This window comes from Colobus angolensis, unplaced genomic scaffold, assembly GCF_000951035.1.
Source record: "Colobus angolensis palliatus isolate OR3802 unplaced genomic scaffold, Cang.pa_1.0 Scaffold73, whole genome shotgun sequence".
NCBI lineage: Eukaryota > Metazoa > Chordata > Mammalia > Primates > Cercopithecidae > Colobus > Colobus angolensis.
Genome location: NW_012121043.1, coordinates 6516290 through 6540560, shown reverse-complemented (window position 1 = coordinate 6540560; position 24271 = coordinate 6516290). Strand labels below are relative to the sequence as shown.

The following is a 24271-nucleotide window of genomic DNA, read 5'->3' as shown; positions in this document are numbered from 1 at the left end:
TTCTTTTGTAAACTCAGAATTCAAAATGACATGTGCAGACCTGGAAGGATACATAGATGGTCAAAGCAAACACAAAACAGCATCATATGTGAAAAGATGTGCAGGAATCTTACATGCACATCACTAAGTGAGTAAAGCCTGTCTGAAATAGATGCAGACTGCATCACCCCAACTATATGACACTCTGACAGGGGAAACAACAGTCAGCAAAAAGATCTGTGGTTGCCATGGAAGAGTAGGAGGAGGAAAGGAATGAGTAGGTGGAGCATAAGGGATATTTAGGGCAATTAAACTGCTCTGTATGATATTGAAATGGTGAAAATATGTGTTACACATTTGGCAAAACCAACAGAACTGTACAATACAAAGAGTGAACTCTAATGCAAAATATGTACTTAAGTTAAAACAATGTATCAATATTGGTTCATCAACTTTCAAAAACCATACCCCAGCAATGCAAGATGTTAATTATGGAGGAAACTGTGGGGGTAAATGCAGAATATATGTGAACTCTCTGTACTTTCTGTTCAATTATTATGTAAACTTAAAACTCCTCTAAAAATAAAACTATTAATTTTAAACAGTTAAACGGATGACAAAATGATATGTGGTAAAATATACTATTGACTATAAATACACAAGAAAAACATTCCTTCCTACTAAATGCAATGTGGTACCCTGGATTGGATCCTGGAACAGAAAAAGGAAGTGACTGAAAAATATGGTGAAATCTGAATAAAGTCTATAGCTTATAGCAATGTACCTACATAAATTTCTTAGCTTTGATGCTGTACCACAGTTAAGTAAGATTTAACATTATGAGAAAGTAAGTGGAGAAAAATGCAACTCTGTACTATCTCTGCAACTTTTCTGTGTATCTAAAATTATTTTTAAAATAAGAAATTTTTTAAAACCGGCATTATACAGGAAATAATTGACAGCTAGAGTGAAACTTCCAGCCACTGTAGACCATATTCTTTCTTGACTTTGATAGCTGTAGTGCAAGAACAAGACAAAACACACTAATATACTTGGTCCTTGTGGGTAAGACTTGTTTCTAGCTTTCTTTTGACTATGAAATATCTAGTGAAAAAAGTGCTTATAAGTTGCTAATGATTGATTCTTAATCACCTAGAATCAAGTGAAAACAAGATCTTTCAACGCCACTTAGTAGTACAGATTGGGTTATATTAATTAACAAGGCAACTTTCTATTTAATTTGAATTATTGCTTAAAGACCAGCTATATTGTATATTCCAAAAAACCACAAAAGTATTACTAGAAAAGTAAAGAGAAATCTAGTCTCATTAGAAACAATTTATTTTTTTCCCCAAACTACGTAGATATCATGCAGAATTCAGTACTTAAAGATTTTATTAAATATCATGTTATAGGTCCTTTTGTACAGGCAACGTTATCATTTTTTCGTTGGTTATACTTTACAGAATATTCTATAAATAATATTTAGATTATTTCATATTAAGATATTTAATAATTAGCTAAAAGGTTAAAAGAGGATTTCCCCATTCCATTATTAAACATGTTAGAGTTAGTTAACTGTTCAGTCATTTCAATTTTTTGAATATAATCTTTATTTAGCATTGTGCCGGATCCATGCTCTTTTTTGAAAAGGCACAAAGCGGAACTCTACTGTGTGAGGCTATTGAAAGATTTGATGGCTCACTGGTCTAAATCAATCCATGAAATTCTAAATTATTATAAGAATAAAAATAAAGTATGTACAATGTAAAGAAATGGCTATCTTTTACATTTTACAAATCCTCTTTTTTTGGTGCACTTTTGCCACAGTATTTGATGAGAGAGATCCTATTCTTCTAAGATGACAATTCAAAAGTGTCTGCTTCCTGAGGAAGTACTCTAAAAGCACGTTAATATAAGTAACAGTTTATGTCAGTTTTGAATAAAGACCAATAACTAAACAATTAAAACATCCTTTTACTTTATTGTAAACATTTTGGGATGAAATTAATGTTAATACAATTTTTTTTTTGATATGTTTAAAGCAGGCCTATGGCCACAAAAGTTAGCTCACTTACTTGTAAGTGCCTTGAGAGGTTTCATGCTCTGTTTATAGCCACTTCCTATGGAACATCCCCTGATCTAGTAACAGATTAAACAATAACTCTTCTCCCATTTAAACACTGCGGTAAATATATACCAATATTTCTATTAAGAATCATAATTTCTACAAATGTTATATCTATCATTTCAGTGCTTTTCAAAGAGAAATTGAACATTGGGGAAAAAAGTGATATGGTAGACATTTCCTAAGGCTACTGTTGTTTAAAATTCTATTTAAAGTTTCATGATTACCTCTCTTTTGTCAACCAAATATCATGAGTGTATTTTGCAATTTTTTAAGAAACTACCAGTTTTAGATAGGAAATAGCATACAATATAAAATTAATATTTAGAAAAAAGTTTTACTTTTAGCTTTTATATATACTCTACTGCCAAAATACCCATAATTGACTCTGCCAAAACTCTACAAGTACATTATATAAATTCTTCAACTGCCTGGAGGAATCTGTGTAAAAATTTCCTATTTATAGTGTCTAAATTTCTAGCACTTTAGAAATTATTCATAATATAGGGGCCATGAAACAATTTCATATATTGAAATAGCACATGAGATACCACTGAGTATGTTAGGACATGTGTTTTAGGATGCAGATATATATGTAGATGTATACATAGATATATTCATACCTAGACATATGCGTGTATATATATAATAGATCACATCTCTTTTTAAAGATTCATTTAAGTTCTATCCTTTAAACTTTCATAATACCAAACCATTTAAATTAATTTGCAGGCTAAAGTCTTAGTATTAATATAGGACATTGGATCTTAAAGTGTGATCTTTGGAAAAGCACCATTAGCAAGGCAGTCCGTAACTATAACTGTAAGGGTGGTATCCTTCAGATGGTTCTGATGTACTCTAAAGTTTGGGAAACATTGATCTAGGAGAAATCAAGACATGTATCAGTTATCATCAATCACAATATCATGGAAATTATCCTCGATTTCTCTACCTCCTTTCTGCCTTTCTTATGGAACAGATAGCATAAATCACCTGGTGTCTATTACCTCCTTTCCATATCTTCCTAGACCTCTTTCTCTGATTACTTTGGTAAACCATCTGATCTTTGCATCGCCAGTCTAAGTCCATGGAGTAAACATCCTCATTCCCAGACTTCGTAACAATTTTGCGTTAAGATAGAACCCAAACCCTTGGCATAACGTCTGAGGCTCTTCATTATCCAGTCTATTACTCTAACTTTCATTTATTTTCTTCTTCCTTTCAGAAATTTCATCATTTACACATTTTCTGTTCTATTTTCAGATGACATGGGCTACGATTCTCTGTCAACATGCAAAGCTATTCAGTCTACGCTTGTGTGTGTGGTGCACAGCCATGTATACTTGGTGAATTCCTACTTATCTTTAAAGCTTCACTATCTGTTAGTATAAGCTTTGCTAACTCATACCAAGCAGAGTTGATGACATACTCCATGTAATATTACTGTATCTATTGTGTATTTTCATTCAGGACTATCATTGTATATAGTTGCTGGTTTATGTATTGGTCTTTTCTACTAAACTTTAAGCTTTCGTTGGAAATAGCTTACTTTTCTTACAAGATGTAATATAAAGTAGTGGTGACGTGCATTTTATGGGAATCAGATTGTCTGGTTTCCATTCCTGATATTTTTACTTACTAGATTTCTGAATTTGTTCGATTTATTTAAATTCTTTGGGCTTTACTATTCTCTCTTGTAAAACTTCATAGGATTGTGGTGAGAATTAAATGAAATAATATATCAAAGCACTAGGAATAGTATGTAGCCCATTGGAGAAATATTAGCTGTTGTATTCTTTGCATCTCTACTACCAACAATGGTACCTGGTACATAGCAGGAGCTAAAGCAGTTGTTGGACAACAGAGTGAACAAATTTCAATGTAATAAAGCTTCTACAAGCCCCTTGTATGCTACATAAACTATTAAGAATTCAGTAGGTTCTAGAAACTAATATTACCTCACATATTTTCATTTCTGAAATAATGTTAATACCCTTAATCTTCTCCTAAATGTTTACCACTCCTAAACTTTTCTTTGAATCAGAATCACTTATTTCAGAAAATAAAAGTGTTTATTTTCCAAGAGATAATCACTAAAGCAAATTTCACCACAAAGGTTTTTTGGGAGTTATAAACCTCGTTTGTTCTGTTTTATATTTTAGTCTCCAAAATTTGTTGAAGGACGAACTTGTTACTCTAATTTATATTACCAAATTATTTTGAAACTTACATATGAACAAAGTATATTTCTGTAAAATGAATCCAATAAAAATTCAGTGATTATTTTAGCAGTTCAGAAAGCACAAAATAAAGCCAATAATTTAGAGACATTTTAAATCTTGAGGATTTACTGGCTAGAAGACAACATATCTAATCCTTCTCTTTTAAGACTAGTTGTAGGAAAATGATATACTAATTTTTAAGGATCTCCAGAATTTAATTGGCTTATACAGAAACTGAAACTATGTGGTATTTATTTTAGTTACAATGGAACATTTGAAAATACTCTTTCAATGCAAGCAGATTTAGATTAATCTTTGAATTCAAGCTAAAATCAATTTCTAGTTGTCAGAAAATGAGTTAAGAATCTTTAGTCGTCAAGTGACAGCCCAGTCTCTGGATCATAAATCAAGTTGTGATGAAGGGGTACACATTCATGAGAATGGAAAGCTAATAATAATCCTACGCAACCTGATTTTTCTCTTGGGCTTTTATGAAAGATCAGTCTTTTTTCACCTGCTGAGAAAAGTAGTTCTATTTTGTCTGCTGTGTCTCAAGATTTGGATATTATCTTGGGTGCTGCTGCAATGCATGACACTCGGTTGAAGTGGCTTGAAATTCTGTAAAGTATAATCTGATAATATTAAACCACACAATCTTAAATCCTTCCTTGGCACTGTCCACAGACCAAGACAGAGAGGAGGAATGAAAAGAGCACCAACCCAGACCCAGAAGGTAATGCTGTGACCTTCATCAAGTCACTAAGCCTCCTTGAACCTCAATTGCTTATCTATATAATTAGAGTATTGCACTAGAAGATTTCTACAGTCATTGCACTTCTGCCACCTCTAAAATTTGATTACTCATTCAAATATATTTTACTGCTCTAAATAAGGTAAAATTTTGCTGCCTTTAATGGAAAACTGAAGCAGCTCTATCAACAAATGTTTTCACAACATTCCACAGATAATATTTTTATGGCTTATTTGCTGCTTTTTCCTCACTCAGGATAGGCAAATTTCCATCCGAATTGTATTACTAATTCAACTTAAGAATTGGCTACCTAGTACATCCATCCAACATTATGGGCACAGATTACATATGCATTCAGGGAATTTCTGGACAAACACAGTTTACCACATTGACTCCTATCACCCACTAGATTTATATCCTATTGAAGACTTTTGAGTAAACCTATGAAGTGTGTGGCTATCAGTTTTCCTGGGATTCCATGGCATGGAAGAGTATCCAAGTATAGATGATCCAAAATGGTTAAAATTCTTTTAAAACATTGCATTGCATCTCTCCTTTCTTGAATAGGCTAAGCTGTCTCCCCGATTGCTGGATTCTTGGTCTTGTCACTTTACATTGAGAAGGGAGGTAGCCATTTGCATTTTTTAAAAATTAGCTTACTCTTAACCTTAGGCCCAAAAGAATATTGGCTGTCACACAGAAAGGAAATATAATCACTTCTACTGCGAGAGTACCTTCTGTCCCCCAACACACACTCTTGTGTTTGTTTCTTTTGCCTTCCCTAGTTTACTAGATAATTTTCATGTTCACTGAGTCCTCTATCGGTCCTACAAGTTACTCAGTTTTCCAAATATGACTTCTCTTTGTTTTGTGACTTTATTATAAATATTATCTGATTAATAAAAAAGAAAAGAAAATAATAAAGATTTGATTTTTAAGAATAGCTCTTCCTGGAGTCTTAACAAAATAATAAAAGTTTTACTTGATGCTAAATCATCAAGATGTATAACCAAAAGAATAGGAGGCTCATTCTAGGCCCTATTAACCTATAATGGGAACTTTTCTAGTGTCCTTTCTGACTCCTATTTGTCCTTCAATTATGTTATCATCCCTGATCATCTGCTTAAAATGTTATCTTTGACTGATGTGAGTATTTTAGGGTGGCACACAAAATTCATCACAATCTGATCCTAGTAACACTCTGGGAACAGTTAACAGTCATTTCCCAGACAACCTTATATTCTAGTAACTACATGACAGGGACTTTCCAATTCTGTATTCCCATCTCCCTATCACTTAATTCATTGCTTATTTAGTTTTTGGGTTTTAGTATCATCTCTTTTACCATGAGCAATAGATTCCAGATATATAAATACTGTGTAAGTATTTGTAAATATTGAAGATACTACATGTGGTTCAAACTAAATTCCAAGATTACATGAAATAAATTTGATGACTTGGAAACAAATTCCTATGACAAATTTCTAGGAATGGATTTCCCAAGTTGCCAGAGAAACATGTCTTTTCTCTTGCTGTGTGTTTATTGTAAAATTCAATATTTAAAAATATCAATAGTTATATTAATCATGAATTATGCACAGTGCTGCATTTAGAGGTTGAGATGAACTACAGCCCTGAATCAAGCAGCAGCTGAATATCTTAGTAAGTACTGTATGCCTCATTACATCAGATAATGATTTTCTAACACAGTGATCCCCAAACTTGAGTAGCATCAGAATCCCATGGACAGCCTATTAAAAATCCTATTGCTGGGCTCCATCCCCAGGGTTTCTCATGCATCAGGTCATGATTAGGGCCCAGAATTTTGCATTTCTAACAACTATTGTAGAGCAGTTTAAAAGTAACAATTTTGATCTGTTAGTTTATATATATCAAACTGCCTTATTAACAGAATAAAAATAATGTGTAATAATACGATTTTAGATATACTCAGAAAAATCCAAGTGTATCAGCCCCTTTGACATTTTTCTTCTTATGTCACATGTAATAGAGATAAATGATTTTAGCAACTCCCAAGGAATCTCATATATTACTTTGGTAATATTTTTATTGATATAATAATTTCTCAATAAAGTGAGCATCATATGCAGGAAAATAAGTGATGGTAATCTACACCCTATTCAGGCTGCAGAAATACTTAAGGTGGTTTATATTGCACACATCATAGCCATTAAGCACTCTCAGGCTCGGTGACTATCACTTGGGACTTGGGACTGATATAAAAAGTATACGACACCATAGTTTTTACAGACTAAATTTAATTTCTTTTTTTAATTTTTCGAAAGATATTAAGCACCCAGACCGTAATAAGCTTAAGGGTCAAAATAATTAAAAATTTTAATAAAAGAGGCAATATTTTAAATAAGCAAAGCTTTTGTGTGAATTATTTTTAAAAATTCTTGTTTTACATGTAACAGAAAGACACAGTTGAAACTCCTTTCCATCAGGGTATGTATCTTGTTTTTATATCCTTCATACAAAAGAACACTTGGAAGCCTGAAAACATAATGTTTAGTCTGAATATACTCTCTACAAAATATTAAAGGAATAGGACATTTCTTAGTAATGCACAAACATATTCAGTCTGTCATACACTATTTTGCACGTTTCAACACATTTAATGTATAATGAATTGAATATGAAAGCCATTCTTTTAAAATTATAATATGTATATTTTTGGTCACTTTTATTTTAATAACTGTGCATTTTTGACCAGAAAATATGCTAATTTGAAGTTGAACAACAAAACAGAGCTTAGTGTCAAAGTTATTTGTTTTAGAGAAAAAATGTTATCAATATGAAAAACTAGCAGAAGCAGAATTCAGTCTTCTATTTGGAATTTTTAAATCTACTTTAAAAAACAAATAAAGAATGCTTATAGCAAACATATGAAATATTTAAACGCTCAAAATAGAAATGAAAATGATTTGGCTACATCTTAGCTTTTTATTTAACTTTATATTTAATATATGTTAGGTAATGATCATAAAGCACAAATGAATTTATGAGTAAAGCTGGAGGAAATAAAACCCATGAACTTATGTTTCAGGTCTCCTTTGTTTTAAATCCCACTAAGCGTACATCAAAGTAAAAGAAATGAAATACAGTATACGCTATATTTTTAAAATTCTAATCCAATCTCCCTAAACATAAACACTGTTTTGATGAAGAGAACACAATTCACATAGAGACATAGTGTTAGCAACAGAAAAATCACTTCTATTTTTTTAAAGCACCAAGATAGCATTTTATTTTTTAAAAAATTAAATGTTGCTAGAATAAATTCTATCTTATCTGATTTCTAGCACTTGTCCACATTTCCTCTTTTTTTCCAGAGTGCATTTTGTTTCAAGGAAAGGTTCAAAAAAACAAGCCGGTAAGATTTTGCCATGTTTTTCTAATGTAATCAGACATCTTTCCTTGAGAGGTCGGCATAATAAGTGAGAGTGACATACTTAAAATAGAGTCTAGGCAGAACAATTTCAAATGACCAAGAATCACATATCACATATGTCAAAAATTTGATGTTCCTGGATTGACAATTCAGTCTATGAAGTAGAATTTGGACTGTGATTCATAAAGGCAGAATCCCAGGTGGTTATTGCTGACACCCAGTTGTCAAAATATTCTTTCTGCATTTAAAATCCCATTCACAAGGCGAAAGCTAGAAATCCAGTTGGTAAGATTTTGTAGAAACTGAACTTCCCAAATAGCAATAATTCTAATATTACAGGCAAATAACATCATACTGTAAAGTAGAAAAGTAAAGACTTAATTTAGAAAGTATTTTTATTATTTTCATTCCTCTCTATGATTTATTCATTTTAAACAGTTCTATGATTTGCTGAACTGGATTTATTTACAGGATTCTCACTTTTCCCCCCCTTGATAACAATCAATATAATTTTCAATATGAAGCTATCTTTATGTAGTTTTTTTTTTTCAGTTAAACTTCAGTTCACTGGCCAGTTGTATTTTCTAGCTACATTTAACTAAATATGTCTGCTAGTACAAAAGACAATGTAATATATTTAATATAGATATATTATAGATTATACAAGATATATGCGTTTATATATAAGAATTGTACTTAATTTTATGCCATTAAAAGAGACAATGAAATCTCTAAAAGACATTATTTCAAGTAATATAGTGTAAATTATCAAATTATTTTCAAAAAACAAAACAAAAATCGATGTTAGCTTTCTTAATTGGCAAAGCTTTTATTATTCATTTTTTAATAATTTTAATTCATGGGCAATTAATATAGGAACTGTAAATGCTGAGAATTAAGGGAGAATTTCGTGAAATGAAGATTGGCCTCACAGAGCTTTCCTGTGAAAGCCAGAGTTTCCTGGCTGAAATAAAGATCAGTCGAATGATTGCATTAATGTATAATTGTAAGCTGTGGCTATACAACAAAGAACATACGTAAGGAGGCAGATGAGCTTATCAGGTGTTACACACTAGCGATGGGGTGAGGGTCATTTAGGAGGTGGTGGGGCAGGAGGGGGGCTTGTGAACAGTTCAGGAAGTCTCCATGAAGAAGTAACATTGGACCTGAAATCTGAAATATCAATATTTGAGAACATTCTCATCACCAAAAATTATAAATAAACTGCATACCAAATTACTATGTTTAAACTGCCTCAATTATTAAGTTGATGCAAAAGTAATTGCAGTGTTTGCATTGTTGAAATTTACCATTTGATACTGGAATACATTCTGAATTAAGTGTGAAATATGTTATACGTCATTTTAATGTGCATTTCTCGTTTTGTTTTTGGTAATGACTTATTATTTGCTGTTTTTTATATGTATTTTAGACTATGGAAATGATGTTAGACAAAAAGCAAATTCAAGTGATTTTCTTATTGATGTTCAAAATGGATTGTAAAGCATTGGAGACAACTCACAACACCAACAACGCATTTGGCTCAGGACTGCTAATGAAGGTACAGTGCAGTGGTGGTTCAAGAAGTTTCGCACAGGAAACAAGGGCCTTGAAGATGAGGAGCGTAGTGACCTGTCATTGGAAATTGGCAAGAACCAACTGAGAGTCATCATTGAAGCTGATCCTCTCACAACTACACAAGAGGTTGCCAAAGAACTCAATGTTGACCATTCTGCAGTCCTTCAGCATTTGAAGTAAATTGGAAAGGTGAAAAAACTTGATAAATGGGTGCCTCATGAGTGGAGAGAAAGTAAAAAAAAAAAAAAAGAAAAAAGAAAAAGAAAAAAAGTTGTTTTCAAGTGTCATATTCGTATTCTACGCAACAATGAACCATTTCTCAATCAGATTGTAACGTGCGACGAAAAGTGGATTTTATATAAGTGGTGACGAGCATTTCAGTGGTTGGACCAAGAAGAAGCTCCAAAGCACTTTCCAAAGCCAAACTTGCATTGAAAAAGTGATGGTCATTGTTTGGCGGTCTGCTGCTGTTTTGATCCACTACAGCTTTCTGAATCCTGGTGAAGCCATTACTTCTGAGAAGTATGCTCAGCAAATTGATGAGAGGCATCGAAAACTGCAATTCCTGCAGCTGGCATTGGTCAACAGAAAGGGACCAATTCTTGTCCACGACAATGCCCCATGACACATTGCACAAACAATGCTTCAAAAGTTGAACAAATTGAGCTACAAAGTTTTGCCTCATCTATCATATTCACCTGACCTCTCGCCAACTGACTACCACTTCTTCAAGCATCTCGAGAACCTTTTGCAGGGAAATCGCTTCCACAACTAGCAGGATGCAGAAAATGCTTTCCAAGAGTTCATCGAATCCCGAAGCATGGACTTTTATGCTACAGGAATAAACAAACTTATTTCTCGTTGGCAAAAATGTGATGATTGTTATGGTTCCTATTTTGACTAATAAAGATGTGTTTGAGCCTAGTAATAATGATTTAAAATTCACGGTCCAAAACCGCAATTCCTTTTGCAGCAAGATTGTATGTGAACTTTTGTCTGTGCAGATTGGATGGAATAAAAACGAAGTGACATCAGAGACAATGTATTGGACTCTGAATTGAGAAGAGGTGCCTGCTGAGACTTCACACAACACTGTCAACCTTCCTTCTCCTAAATACAAATTCAAGACCTCAAGTGTAGACTAAGGTTTATGGAGACAGGTAAATGAATTTAGCAAAAGAGTTTGAATTAAAGTAGGAGAACCTCAAAGCTTGTCTTAGAATAAGAAATGATATTTATATAGCTCTTTCACATGTATTATATATATATACGTATATATACTTATGCTCAAATCTCATTTGCTCTAAAGTGATATGACATAGGAATTACTCTAATTTCCATTTTTAGAGGTGAAGACAAATGTTTTTTCAAGATTAAAAAAAAATTCCTTTTGAGAGACAGAGTCTGGCTCCATCATCCAGGCTAGAGTGCAGCGGCTCAGTCATACCCCACTGCAGCCTGGAACTCTTGGGCTCAAGTGATCCTCCCACCTCAGCCACCTGAATAGCTACAACTACAGGTGAATGCCACAACTCCAGGCTAATTTCTATGTATTTATTTATTTATTGGAGATGGGGTGTTCTTGCTGTTTGCCCAGGCTGATCTTGAATCCCTGGTCTCAAGTGATTCTCCCACCTTAGGCTCTCAAAGCGCTGGGATTACAGGTGTGAGCCACCCGGTCAGTTTTTGATTAATTCGCTTACATCTGGTTATATAATAAGTGGTAGAGATAGAATGGAAATGCAGATGCCTCAATTCTAACCAATGTGCTTAACCTGTTTTACTACTCTATTATTTTTGACATCTTACTAAAGTACTAAAAAAGACAATCTGGAAAATATATATGACACTATAATACACAATGATAGCCTCCATTTAGAAATTACAGTATTTGAGCAAAGATAAAACATTCTATCCTATCAGGATGCCTTTCATTTGAAAGCATGAAAAATACTAAGAGTGGCTTAAATAACAAAGAAGAGGCATTATTTCACGTAATTCAGTGGTTCAGTGATAACAAGCTTTCATGCTGGTTTCTCTTATGCTCACTGGGCTCTGCCTTTCTAGTCCTGAGAGAAATGCAGCTGCTGCAGACCCAGAGCCTTTACAGAACAAGTCCAAACGGAGGAAATGCTAGATCTCTCCCTATCTCTCTATCGGGGGAAAACCTTTCCTAGAAATCACTAGAATTCTGCACCAGTATCATTGGCTTTACTTACACTTGCTTCAACCAATCCCTACCAAAATAACTATCATGGTCATGATTAGTTCTCAGATGAATCAACATTCAACCCACGGAGTAGCAGAAGGGCCATTTTCCAGTAACACTTGGGAGAGTGAAAACTTGAACAATATCGATGTTTCTTCCATCAGCAAGGAGAATCCAGATATTGGGTGGGCAATCAGCAAGCTCTCTATTTGCCAAAAGAGTGTTTTCATTTAAGTGCATGTTCACTGCTAAGACATCAATAAATATCTAAAGAAATCTTAATTCCATAATTACTAATTCTGATGCCTCTATTTTCCACAAATATATATTACTCGTTTCAGACAGTGCTTTTTCTACACTCCCTGAACCCTACCAGTTGTCACTCTCTTCTCATTGGAGTTTCTTTAATTAAGTGAGTCATAGCTTATGATTTCTTTGTACTAGTTCATCAGGATATCAATACTATACTAAGTGAAAACTGTGTAGCTCGACCTTCCTTGGATCTCTCCTCCAATGAACTTATGTAATGATATGTAGTCTAAGAAACTTTACATGGTATACACTATCAATCAATCAATCAATCATCGATCAGTTTAAGTACAATCAATTGAGTCATGTGTAAGCAAAAGACTGTTTTTCTAAGCTGTAACCTAACAATATATAGAAGCTTTGATATGTGTTGATTATTCTCAAAATCAAATATTAATATTAGAACTATTGAATTATTTACTCAAATTTCTGAATAAAATTAAGCCCTGGATTCAAATATCATATTATAATTCATAGTTTATAGGGCCAGAGAAGGTAACTGCTTCTGTCTGCTTTGCTAGAGGCACCAAATATAATGCCAGATAATATGAGTGACAAATAAAACTCTTCCATTGAAAAATAAATTGCTATTTATGACCTCCACAAATAATTTCAGTTTACAAATTTGAGTATTATTTTCATGACCTTCATTTAGAGAAAATTAAAGTTTCACAAATTTACTCCCAGATATTTATTTGGAGAATTGGTCCAAGGCCTAATAATATATGTAGTATCATATTTACCTACAAGGTTTTCTCTAAGATATGAAGCACCATTTAAAAATGGAGAGAGAAATACTACTCCCAAGAAAATTGCTGAGGCAAATTGTAAAGCTTCATGTATGAATACATCTTTGGAGGAAAAGAAAGAATAGAAAAAGAAAACAAATCATATGAAGGAATGAGCTACTCTTGGCCATTTTTCTCCAAATATGTTAATTTTTTGTAGCTCAGGTGATACAAGCATTCCATGAAAGACACATTTCAAGTTTGAAATGAATCATTGATTTATTTTTTTAAATTTATATTTCAACAGATTTGGAATTCAGAGCTTCTGATGAGAACATGATTTGGAATTTAGAGCTTCTGATGAGAATATGATTGGAAGTTAGAGAAGGAGCTGGCCGTCTCCCAGATCTCCTTAGTTAAGGGCAGTTCCTGATGGAATGCTATTATTAATCCCCCAAGTGAGAGTTTCTCAACTTAGGCACTGCCATTTTAGACCAGGTCATTCTTCTTTTTAGGGGCTGCCATGTTCATTGTAAGGTATTTAGCAGTACCACTGGTCTCCCCTACTAAATGTAAAAGTGCCTCCTTTCCCCAGTTGTGACAAAAGTCTTCAAATATTGCCAAATATCTGCCCGAGACAAAATAAAAATTCCCTTTTCTCTTACTCGCTCAACCTGTTAAGAACTACTATCCTAAATCAAGAGTGAGAATTTGCAGTGATTTAATATGGTATAATATTGTTATTATGATTTTTCCCCATAAGTTTACAGTCATATTTTAGTTATCCTCCAGTCAGATGCACTGCCAATTATTATTTAATTAATTTGAAAAATAACAAACTCAAAGTCCATTTCCAGCTATTACTTGTCTTTTTATTTTATGAAAAACCTTTCAGCAAGGATATCACAATTGTTATAAGTATCTATTTCCTTTAAAAACAATACAACCACAAAACTAATCTATCCTTGTCATATTAAAAATGAGAGCAATAAAAATAATTAATTGAATCTGGAGGCACAAATATTTGTATATGCCAGGCTATTAAATCCAAAACTTAAACTTACCATACAGTATTTTCACCTAATAATTTGGTCAATTTCCCAAAAAAACAGTTGACCTAACATTTTCTAAACTGCACTATATATTTCCTTATATATATTATGGTTAACAAAAATATGTGAGAAATTTAAAGGAAATATATACTACATATCACCACAGAACAATAATTCACATCATTTGATTTTATTCTTTTTTTTTTAGCTTTGGGGTTCTTAGGTATTGTAAGTTTCATGAACTATTGGGGAATTTCTCTTTTCTCCCTGCAAATAATAATGATAAGCTTGAAGAGAATGACCAACTATTTTAGGCTATTTTATGCATCAGAAATAAGAAAATCACAGATGAAAGATCAACAGAGGACAGCAATGAAGAGAAGCCAATGGGTCTGAGTGGGGATCTCTGAGGCAACAGTAAACCAAAGAAGAAACTGAAAACTTTTGACTGTGGAGGCTCTAAGAGATTTCTAGGCAACAAAGAGATAGTAAATTGGGCCAGAGATGGGAAATGTAAAGAAGTAATTTATCCAGAGGGGTGTTTTTCAAATTGAATGTGCTAAAGAGTCACCTATTGAGATACAGATTCTGATTGACAATGTCTGGAGCAGGCTCTGGTAGTCTGCATTTCTAATCATCTCCCACAGGTTGATGCTGCTGGTTTGTCCCTGTGTCACACTTTACCCAGCAAGGTGCTGAGAACACCCCACTGTCTACCTCCAACATAGCTCTGGAAGTAGAAGTGCCAACTCTACCCCATCACATTATCTATGAGATTAACAATGGGGGAATTCATTTCCCCCAACTCTCAACATATAAAAATGTGTTACCGCCATACCTTCTTTAAAGGAAAACATCAGCCAGACTGTTGCTGTGAAATATAAGATAATTTCTTGTTTTAAAAAATCAACATATATGTATCTATTAGTTACAGATACTAATATAGTAATATATATACCATATGTATATATGGTATATAGTATACTATATACTAATATATAGTAACTAAACGTTACTATAGTTTTTGCTTTTCTTATATCCTGAAGCAGCAAGTTCTCTGGTATATTATCTGAAGGAGTCATGAAAAATTTAAATTTCTAAAATCAAATTAAGGTGAGGTTTGACTTTTAGATGATTAGTTTCAAACGAGTTTTCCAGCTCAATCTTGAGTTTCAATTCACTCTTTATGACAACCTAGGCTGTGCTTTTATCCTAATCATTTGATTCCTTTTACACCTCTGGGAAAACCAAATCCTGGCTTACTTCATACTCTCTGCTCCAAAGTAACTAATGAAGGCTTGATTTTAGGTTTTGGCATATTGTCAAAGTCAAGGTGTGTCAGGAAGAGAAGCAGATACAAAGATGACAGATAGATGAAGTATCTCTGATGGAAAACATCCGCTGGTGAAGAAGCTGGTGCTGTCATAAAACTGTGTATATTTAGGCACAAAACTCTAAAGACTGAACACCAATATGAAGTGGAAGTAATTACAATCTCTTGAAAAGACGACTATCATAGAAGGACAGGAATACATACGCTTGTTCCTAGGACAAATATTTCAAAATATTTTGCATATTTCACATGTTATACTTAGAAACAAAAAGGTATGTTGGGGAATTTATTACACAATTGTGTAGGGAAAAGAGTTTGAGAAATGTAACCCCACCTCCCATTTTTCAGAAAAACTAAAAGAAAAATTTTCTCCCAGAAAAGGCTCATTATAGTCATTTGGAGCACCAAAATGCTACACACTCTGTAATTTGTATCTGGATTGATAAAATACCAAAGCTATATAAAAAGTTTAAAACTTAAAGGCAGCAGCAGATTTTTTCTAAGTAACATTCTCATTTTTAAACTGATCTAGGCAAATTGTAGACATTTTAAACAAGTAAATTAAGACAATATAGGTTTATAATGTTGAACAATAAATTCTACCTACTTGGAAGAGCAGTTACCGAGGTTAATTTTAAGGCTACGACTTTGGAGATTACCATCCCCAAATACACACTGTCTACATCACCTGAAATTTGGGCAGTCTAATTAATTCACCTATTCTGATCACATCAAAAAAAAAAAGTCACTCTTAGATCATTAACATGATGCCAACAATAATTAAACTATTTAATCAATTCATTTAAGCAACTGATAAATTAAGAACAAAAAAATCTTCAAAATTCTCAGTAACTCCACTGGACACAAATGTCAAGTTGTGCTACTCCATATATTGAATACTCCTACAAATATAATTTGTCACCAGAAGTACAAGAGTTCTCTTTAGAGAATACAATAAATCCATTTGCTTCCTAAGAAAGGTAATGGAGAAAATGATGTTTCCTTTTGATAGTTTATTAAACTCACCCCATGTGATGGATAAGAGATCCAGCCCAGCTCCCCTTGAATTGTTTTTGAATCCAGTAGATTGACTGAAATAAAACACAATACACAAACACAATTAATAACAGTGAATTATTTCTATTTGCTTCTGTTGAGTTCACATTGTCTGTCGCTGATATTGCTCAAAAAACATAACTCTTCCTTTTCATTATGTCTATAATTAGTATAAAAAAAGGGAGTTACAAAAAATACACAGGGAAAGTTAAGAGATCAAAAGTTTCTGTGTCCTTTCAAGGTGTTTGCATTTATTTACAAGGATAGGTTAATGTTCAATATACTGACAATTTCTGACATAATAATTACAGATTTAAAGAGGAAACAAAAATGCAAAATAGAAAACAATATTAATGCTAGCATATCAAAATAACTTCAAAAATATTAAATTTGATAAATTTGCATATGATTTCACAATTATTTCATTTCTTAAATATGTTGCTACAGTGAATCAATATATGTTTATTTATATTTATTATGGCACCTTCATATTGTCCCTGGTTAATACTCAACATAATATTCTGCAATGTGCATTTTTAAAAAATGTATTCATTATTTACTTACATGTAACAAACAAAAAGTTTAACTACCAATTTGAGGAGAAATAAAAGTAAAACTATGTTTTATAATAACACCTGTGTAAAGATTTACTTATTTAAAGTAGTTGTTTTGGCCGGGCGCCGTGGCTCAAGCCTGTAATCCCAGCACTATGGGAGGCTGAAGCGGGTGGATCACGAGGTCAGGAAATCGCAACCATCCTGGCTGACACGATGAAACCCCGTCTCTACTAAAGATACAAAAAAATTAGCCGGGCGTAATGGCGGGCGCCTGTAGTCCCAGCTACTCGGGAGGCTGAGGCAGGAGAATGGCGGCAACCCGGGAGGCGGAGCTTGCAGTGCGCCGAGATCGCGCCATTCACTCCAGCTCGGGCGGCAGAGTGAGTATTTTTACTCAAAGGCTTTAGTGGTTTTACTCAGAACTTCGTGCTAGTTCTAATGACTTTTAATCGATGTTTGTACACAAAAAGTAAAATATAACATGTATATGATTGTCTTTTTAATATATTATTAAAAGAAGATGGAACATTGTTTATTTTCCACACCAAATATTAATTTGTAATGGGTTAGAAAGTTAAATATAAAACAGCACTTCAAATACAATTAATAACAAAAGGTTCACTTTGTCTATCTGACCTATTAAATAATGGAAACTATGATTTTACCTCATCTTTCTTCTAAATTAGAAGAAAAATCCCATGATTGACTAATGGAGGATGTGAAGGAAGGTTACATAAACTCAGCATGCATTATTAACATGAACCAGACCATGAAAATCAATAAATACAATAGAAAGGAATCATTTTCAGGGGTTATATATATATACACACACCAAAACATAATGTAAATACGTACACTGCACAACATGTTCTCATGTTGTTTATAAAGTGTTTCCTGATACATGAAAAGGACCATCCTTTTAAAAATCATCTCAAGTAATTTTTTTTTTGCAAAGCAAACAATAATCTTTTAAAATGTAAAGAAAAATAAATTACATATTTGATAGACTTTAAAAAATCATTTCAACTATTTTTTGTGAAGGAAATATTAATCTTATAAAATGTTAAGAAAAATAAATTACGTATTTGATACACTAAAAAATCATCTCAACTATTTTTTGTAAAGGAAATATTAATCTTATAAAATGTTAAGAAAAATTAATTACACATTTGATAGACATTAGATTTCTAAATTTTCAGGTAGTACTAAAATTTTGATTACCTGGTTAGCTGATAAATACATTAGGTGGGTAAAAGTAAGGCTCTTGATCATTACAATGTAAAAGAAATACAGTTCTCAAAGTTAGATTCTTTAAGTCTTGCTAGTAAAAGACAAACATAAACTTTACCTTTTACATTATGATTCCTTAATGATTAAAGAATGTTTTCCCAATAAATTAATCCTAATAAGAAGTAACTGCATTTAGATTAAAACAGAAGATAGATAGCCGCTGCATGGATTACATAGTATAATTTCCATAATTGAATTGTTTACCATGATATCAGTTTGGAAATTAACAGTATGCTTAATTATATTGCAATTATCTCTGGAAAATAATTAAAAACCCTCTACCAATTAATCAGTGTTATAGATTATATTTCAGATCAGTGTTAGAAAATTTTTTAAAATACAAAAATACTTCCTCACCTTCAAATTAAAGGATATTACCAACATTCATTCTCATAAAAGATATACCTAGTTCAATTGTTAGTTGTTTCATACCAATCATTTAATTTCTCTGAGCTTTATATGGGATTTGCATAGTAGACATCAGCTTGCCAGTATGCATAAATTATTAGATTATATTTGCAATGTCCTTAGGGGTTTAAATGGCTTAATGTATCATTGTGTGTAGGTACTAATTGCACATTACTAAATGATAATTATATGTTACTCCACATGGTAAGATCAATCACTAGTTTAATCTCATATTAGTAACCAGAGTGAGGAGAAGAAGATATGGTTATTACATAGACTCCATATAGTAAATTACTTATTGGAATGTAGGTTATCAGCTAATGAACTACCATATCCTTAAGTTTCTTCTGATAATAAGAACAGTGGAAAATAACTGGACTAATCACATCAGCATTTGGTTTCTACTCAAAGGAGAACAAATAAACCAAAAAAAGTTAGACCATACAGTCAATTAAAGTAAGTGTAGATTAATTAAATTTATTGCATTTACTCAGAAATTAAATTTTTAGTGTACTCCATTTAGCACAAATGAGAAAAACACAATTAGCAGCATTACTTCTGACTGATTCTATTGTCTATCAATTAGATCTACCCTGAGTATCTTGCAGTGTTGCTGTGATGTTCCAATACCATAAATATCTTGAAAACCACGATGAGTTTATAACATGCTGTACAGACTCCGTTCTTGTAAATTTAATATATTAATATTATTTGACAACAGTTCCATTTTGACTTCTGAATTATATTTATAATTCAATTACATGACCTAAATACATGACCTAGTAGAGTAGAATAGTTAACTTCAAAACACATTTTAAAAGCATACACTTTGGATTTATAAAGTCTTTTTTGTTTGTACCCAAATAAAAATAACACCGTCTAAGAATTCTAAGTACTTTAAAGTGAATGGTTACTTAATTGGGACTCCCAGGATACAAACCTCAAATCTCCTGTGATCCATTATAGAACAGTTGGAGTATATAGCATAATTGAGGTAAGAAAAGAAAATGAATGGAATTTCAAAGTAAATCTGTGAGGGATTTATCTGCATACATTGACTCAATGTAACATTGCAATACATACCTTAAACCCCACACTGATACAGGCAAGAACTTTGGTTACTAGAATGCTGTCCCCTCTCTAAACATATGTAGACCTGATCATTTCCTTTCAAAGGCTAGCACAGACAGGATAGTCTGATGAGTTGTGACGTACAAATACAATACTGTGGACTGAGTTATAATTGCACTAGTAATTGGATAGTTTATTTCACTTGCTGGACAATGTGAGTTCACAATGATAAAATCTTACAAAACGAAAACTTACTTAACCTTAGATAGGAACATATGCATGACTTCATTCTTTAATGGCTATCTCATGCCAGTTATTTGTCAAAGCTGTAAGTTACCCCTTCCCAGATTTCATATTCTAATGATGTGATTGCCAGATATTTTTGGTGTGTAACAGAAAACACATTATTTTGTTAATTTTAGAATATTTTATATTCAAAGAACTATATGGCCTATATTAACTTTTTTAATGAAAGTTATTTAAATTGGAAATGTTTATAATATCATCATTCTATTTAAGTTAGTAAATAAATAAATGTAGTTTTTCTGGGCAAAAATTAATTTGGAAATCACCATCTTATGTATGGATGGATATGGTTCTAGGTTTTTCTTTTACATGTTTTACTGCCTCTAATTGCTTTTAAATAGAGATGTATGGCTAGAAGGGGCTTATATTCATAAGAAGGGGAAGGTAATCTACTTGGACTGTTGATTTGGCTTTCAGATGGGCACTGTTACTGAGATCTGGAAAGAAAGAATGATGGTTTCTGATGTAAATAAGGTGTAGAATGGAGTAAAGGAGTAAGAACAAAGTATAGTGCCGGGTACGGTGGCTCATGCCTGTAATCCCAGCACTCTGGGAGGCCGAGGCGGGCAGATCACCAGAGGTCAGGAGTTCAAGACCAGCCTGGCCAACATGGCAAAAACTCATCTCTACTAAAAATACAAAAATTAGCCGGCGTGGCGGCACACACCTGTAGTCCCAGCTACTCGGGAGGCTGAGGCAGGAGAATCGCTTGAACCACGGGGGCGGAGCTTGCAGTGAGCCGAGATCGCGCCACTGCACTCCAGCCTGGGAGACAGAGTGAGACTCCGTCTCAAAAACAAACAAAACAAAACAAAGCAAGCAAACAAAAAAAGGAACAAAGTATAGAGCAAATTGGCTCAAATTGGTAATAAGTACTTATGGAAAGGGGGAAACCTGGATGTCATTTCTGCCACTGATTTCTACTGTTACATTTCCCCCCTCTGTTGGATTGTGGGATTAAGATTCCCAGAGCCATCCTCTCTCTTCCTTTCCTGTCCTCTATCACAATGGAGAGACTCAATCAAAAGTCCACTCCTAGTAAAATTGCTCATTAGTATTGGCAGTGTCACAAAGAATTGCCTATTCCAATAATTTACATCATCTTTTCTTCTTAGTAAAAAGAACAAACTAAGATTTTTTTTTTCAAGTTCTCAGTTACTAAAATAAGGGCTTGAAACAAATATTCCCAGTTAGTGAGGGCAGATTAAAAATGTACAAGTTTCTGGAGTTTTGATTTTTAGAGAATTACTAACACATAAAGATTTTTAAAGGACATTTCTAAATTCTGATTCATAGTGGCTACTTGTCCACTTAGAAAGACTGAGAATGAAACTAATATTCACACCTTGAAAGATTTTTAAGTGCTACAAACATGCAGACAGTTCTAAAAGGCTTTTAAGATTAAATGCCACAGCTTTTTACTGAAGCAGATCTTTCCAATTACCTAATAATATACCCATAGGCTTTGTGGTAATGCTGTAGTTGCATTTTATGAAACTGAGTTATAAATAATTATTAAACAATCATTTCAAGGTGTAGGCTTTAATGGCTAAAGAATTTCAAACTCATATAATAATGCACAAGTTTTCTTGTAAAACCTTAAGTTAAAGGGACTTTTATGGCCAAGTACAAATAACTATAAAACCACTACAATAGAAAATAAGCCCATCCTTTGATTACATCTTGTTTTTACTAAAGAGTAATGACAGTTTCTTTCTATGCACACCATCACTGTAATTGTCCCAGCCTCATTTCACAAATACTTATCTTTATCATTTTCATCACTTTCAGTTACATTAAGCAGAATAACTTTGCTCTAGGTTACAGAACTACACAGAGTTCTTCCATCTGCTTCTAAATATATTTAAACGTCACAAATTGAAGAAAATGATACAGAAAGAAATAATTTTTTTTCTCAGTGTTATAATTCTCTGTGTAGTTCTCTGGTCAAACATAATACAGAATTAAGAAACCGACAAATATTTTCTGATAGGATTCACCAAAGCTCAGCTTTTCTGTTTTACTGTGTGCACCAGGGTATGACATTGAGAAGTTTAGAGAAGATAGTTTTTTTGATGTACTTCTGTATTGCAACAATTTTTATCTACTGAGCTTGCATATTCTTAATTTAATTGTTCCTGTGGACTTCCTGTTTGTATTTATTTATTTTCTTTCTACCCAAGCATTTTATTTTATTTATTATTATTATTATTATTATTTTTGAGACGGGGTCTCCCTGTGTCGCCAGGCTAGAGTGCAGTGGCACAAACTTGGCTCACCGCAACTTCTGCCTCCCAGATTCAAGCGATTCTCCTGCCTCAGCCTCCGGAGTAACTGTGATTACAGGCGTGGGCCACCACGCCCAGCTAATTTTTGTACTTTTAGTAGAGACGGGGTTTCACTATGTTGGCCAGGAAGGCCTCGATCTCTTGACTTCGTGATCCAGACGCCTTGGCCTCCCAAAGTGCCAGGATTACAGGCGCGAGTCACCGGGATCAGCCAAAATATTTTAATAGATCTAATCAATATTTTATTTCACAGATAAAACATTATAAAAATATTGTACTATAAACGAAGTCAGCTATTATGCCTCAGTTGTGTGCAGATAAAAGTTCCTGTAAACTGTGTTAAATTTAGCAGCATTTTCTATCACAGAAATTTTAATTTATGCAATTTTTATCAAATCAACAGCTAAAATTAGAATGTAATTTTTTGTTGTTGTTTGTTTGAGACGGAGTCTCGCTCTGTCACCCAGGCTGGAGTGCAGTGGCGCGATCTCGGCTCACTGCAAGCTCCGCCTCCCGGGTTCCCGCCATTCTCCTGCCTCAGCCTCCCGAGTAGCTGGGACCACAGGCGCCGCCATCACTCCCGGCTAATTTTGTTTTTGTATTTTTAGTAGAGACGGCGTTTCCCCGCCTTAGTCAGGATGGTCTTGATCTCCTGACCTCGTGATCGGCCTGCCTCGGCCTCTCAAAGTGCTAGGATTACAGGCGTGAGCCACCGGGACAGGCCGATGTAATAATTTTTTAAATGCTGCCATGTTAAACATTGTTATGAAGAAACTTTTTTGTCAGGTGGTATTTTAACAGCCAGTTTATGTGATATAAGAAGATTTCTGCCCTTAACTTACTCTTTCTCATTAGCTTTTTCTCCTGGGCAATACTTTTGGATTTATTTCTAGCAATATCTTAGTTATAGAAGAAATTGCAATTAGCTGTCTCATCTCAATCTTTGCCAACAGTAGGGGGAACTCCTTGGAAGGAAAACGGAGTCTCACAGTAAGATGAGTCTGTGTTTTTATAACTAGAGTGACTCAGGAAATAACGTAGAACAAAATTCTACTGGAAACTTGGACACTTTAGTAAATGTCAATCCTATGCTGTTTATAAAGTGTTGAAATTTTCTTTTTTCGTCTTTTAATCAGAGAAATATAAGTGTCATACTGATACCAAAACTATTATGGAACAAACAGGTATCAAGATATCAGTAGGAAATGTGTTCTTATAACAAAATAATCCTTTCACGTAAATGAGTTGTGATGCTCTACTGCCAGTGAATTTTTAGTACACTAACAGCCTGACTTAAATAACAACTCTTTGTTTCTCTCCATTGTTAACTGAGATTATGAATCATTCAGACAAGTAAAATGTGTCTCCCAAAATGTAAGTTTCTAAAACTAGGACATTATTATGTAAACAGCATTTTATTCTTCACAGTTTTGCTTTTTAAAGTGTTCCAGAAGTAATAGAATGACTTGTTTACATCCAACTCGGAGAGACCTTTTTGAAAGATTAAAAAGTGAAAAATGAAAACATATTACTCAGTTATGAAATACAAATAGTCATTAAGGGAAATAGCAGTTTAAACTACAGCATATGC

General features: G+C 33.4%; 1 protein-coding gene across 3 annotated transcripts in view; it reads right to left on the bottom strand.

Annotated features, from left to right (window-relative positions):
- EPHA3 (EPH receptor A3) overlaps positions 1-24271 on the bottom strand; it is a 364805-nt gene that overhangs the window by 327925 nt on the left and 12609 nt on the right. For all 3 annotated transcript variants that reach the window (XM_011927599.1, XM_011927601.1, XM_011927600.1), the window contains exon 2: positions 16731-16795. In XM_011927599.1, coding sequence (XP_011782989.1) covers positions 16731-16795 — 65 coding nt within the window. The remainder of the gene's footprint in view (positions 1-16730; positions 16796-24271) is intronic.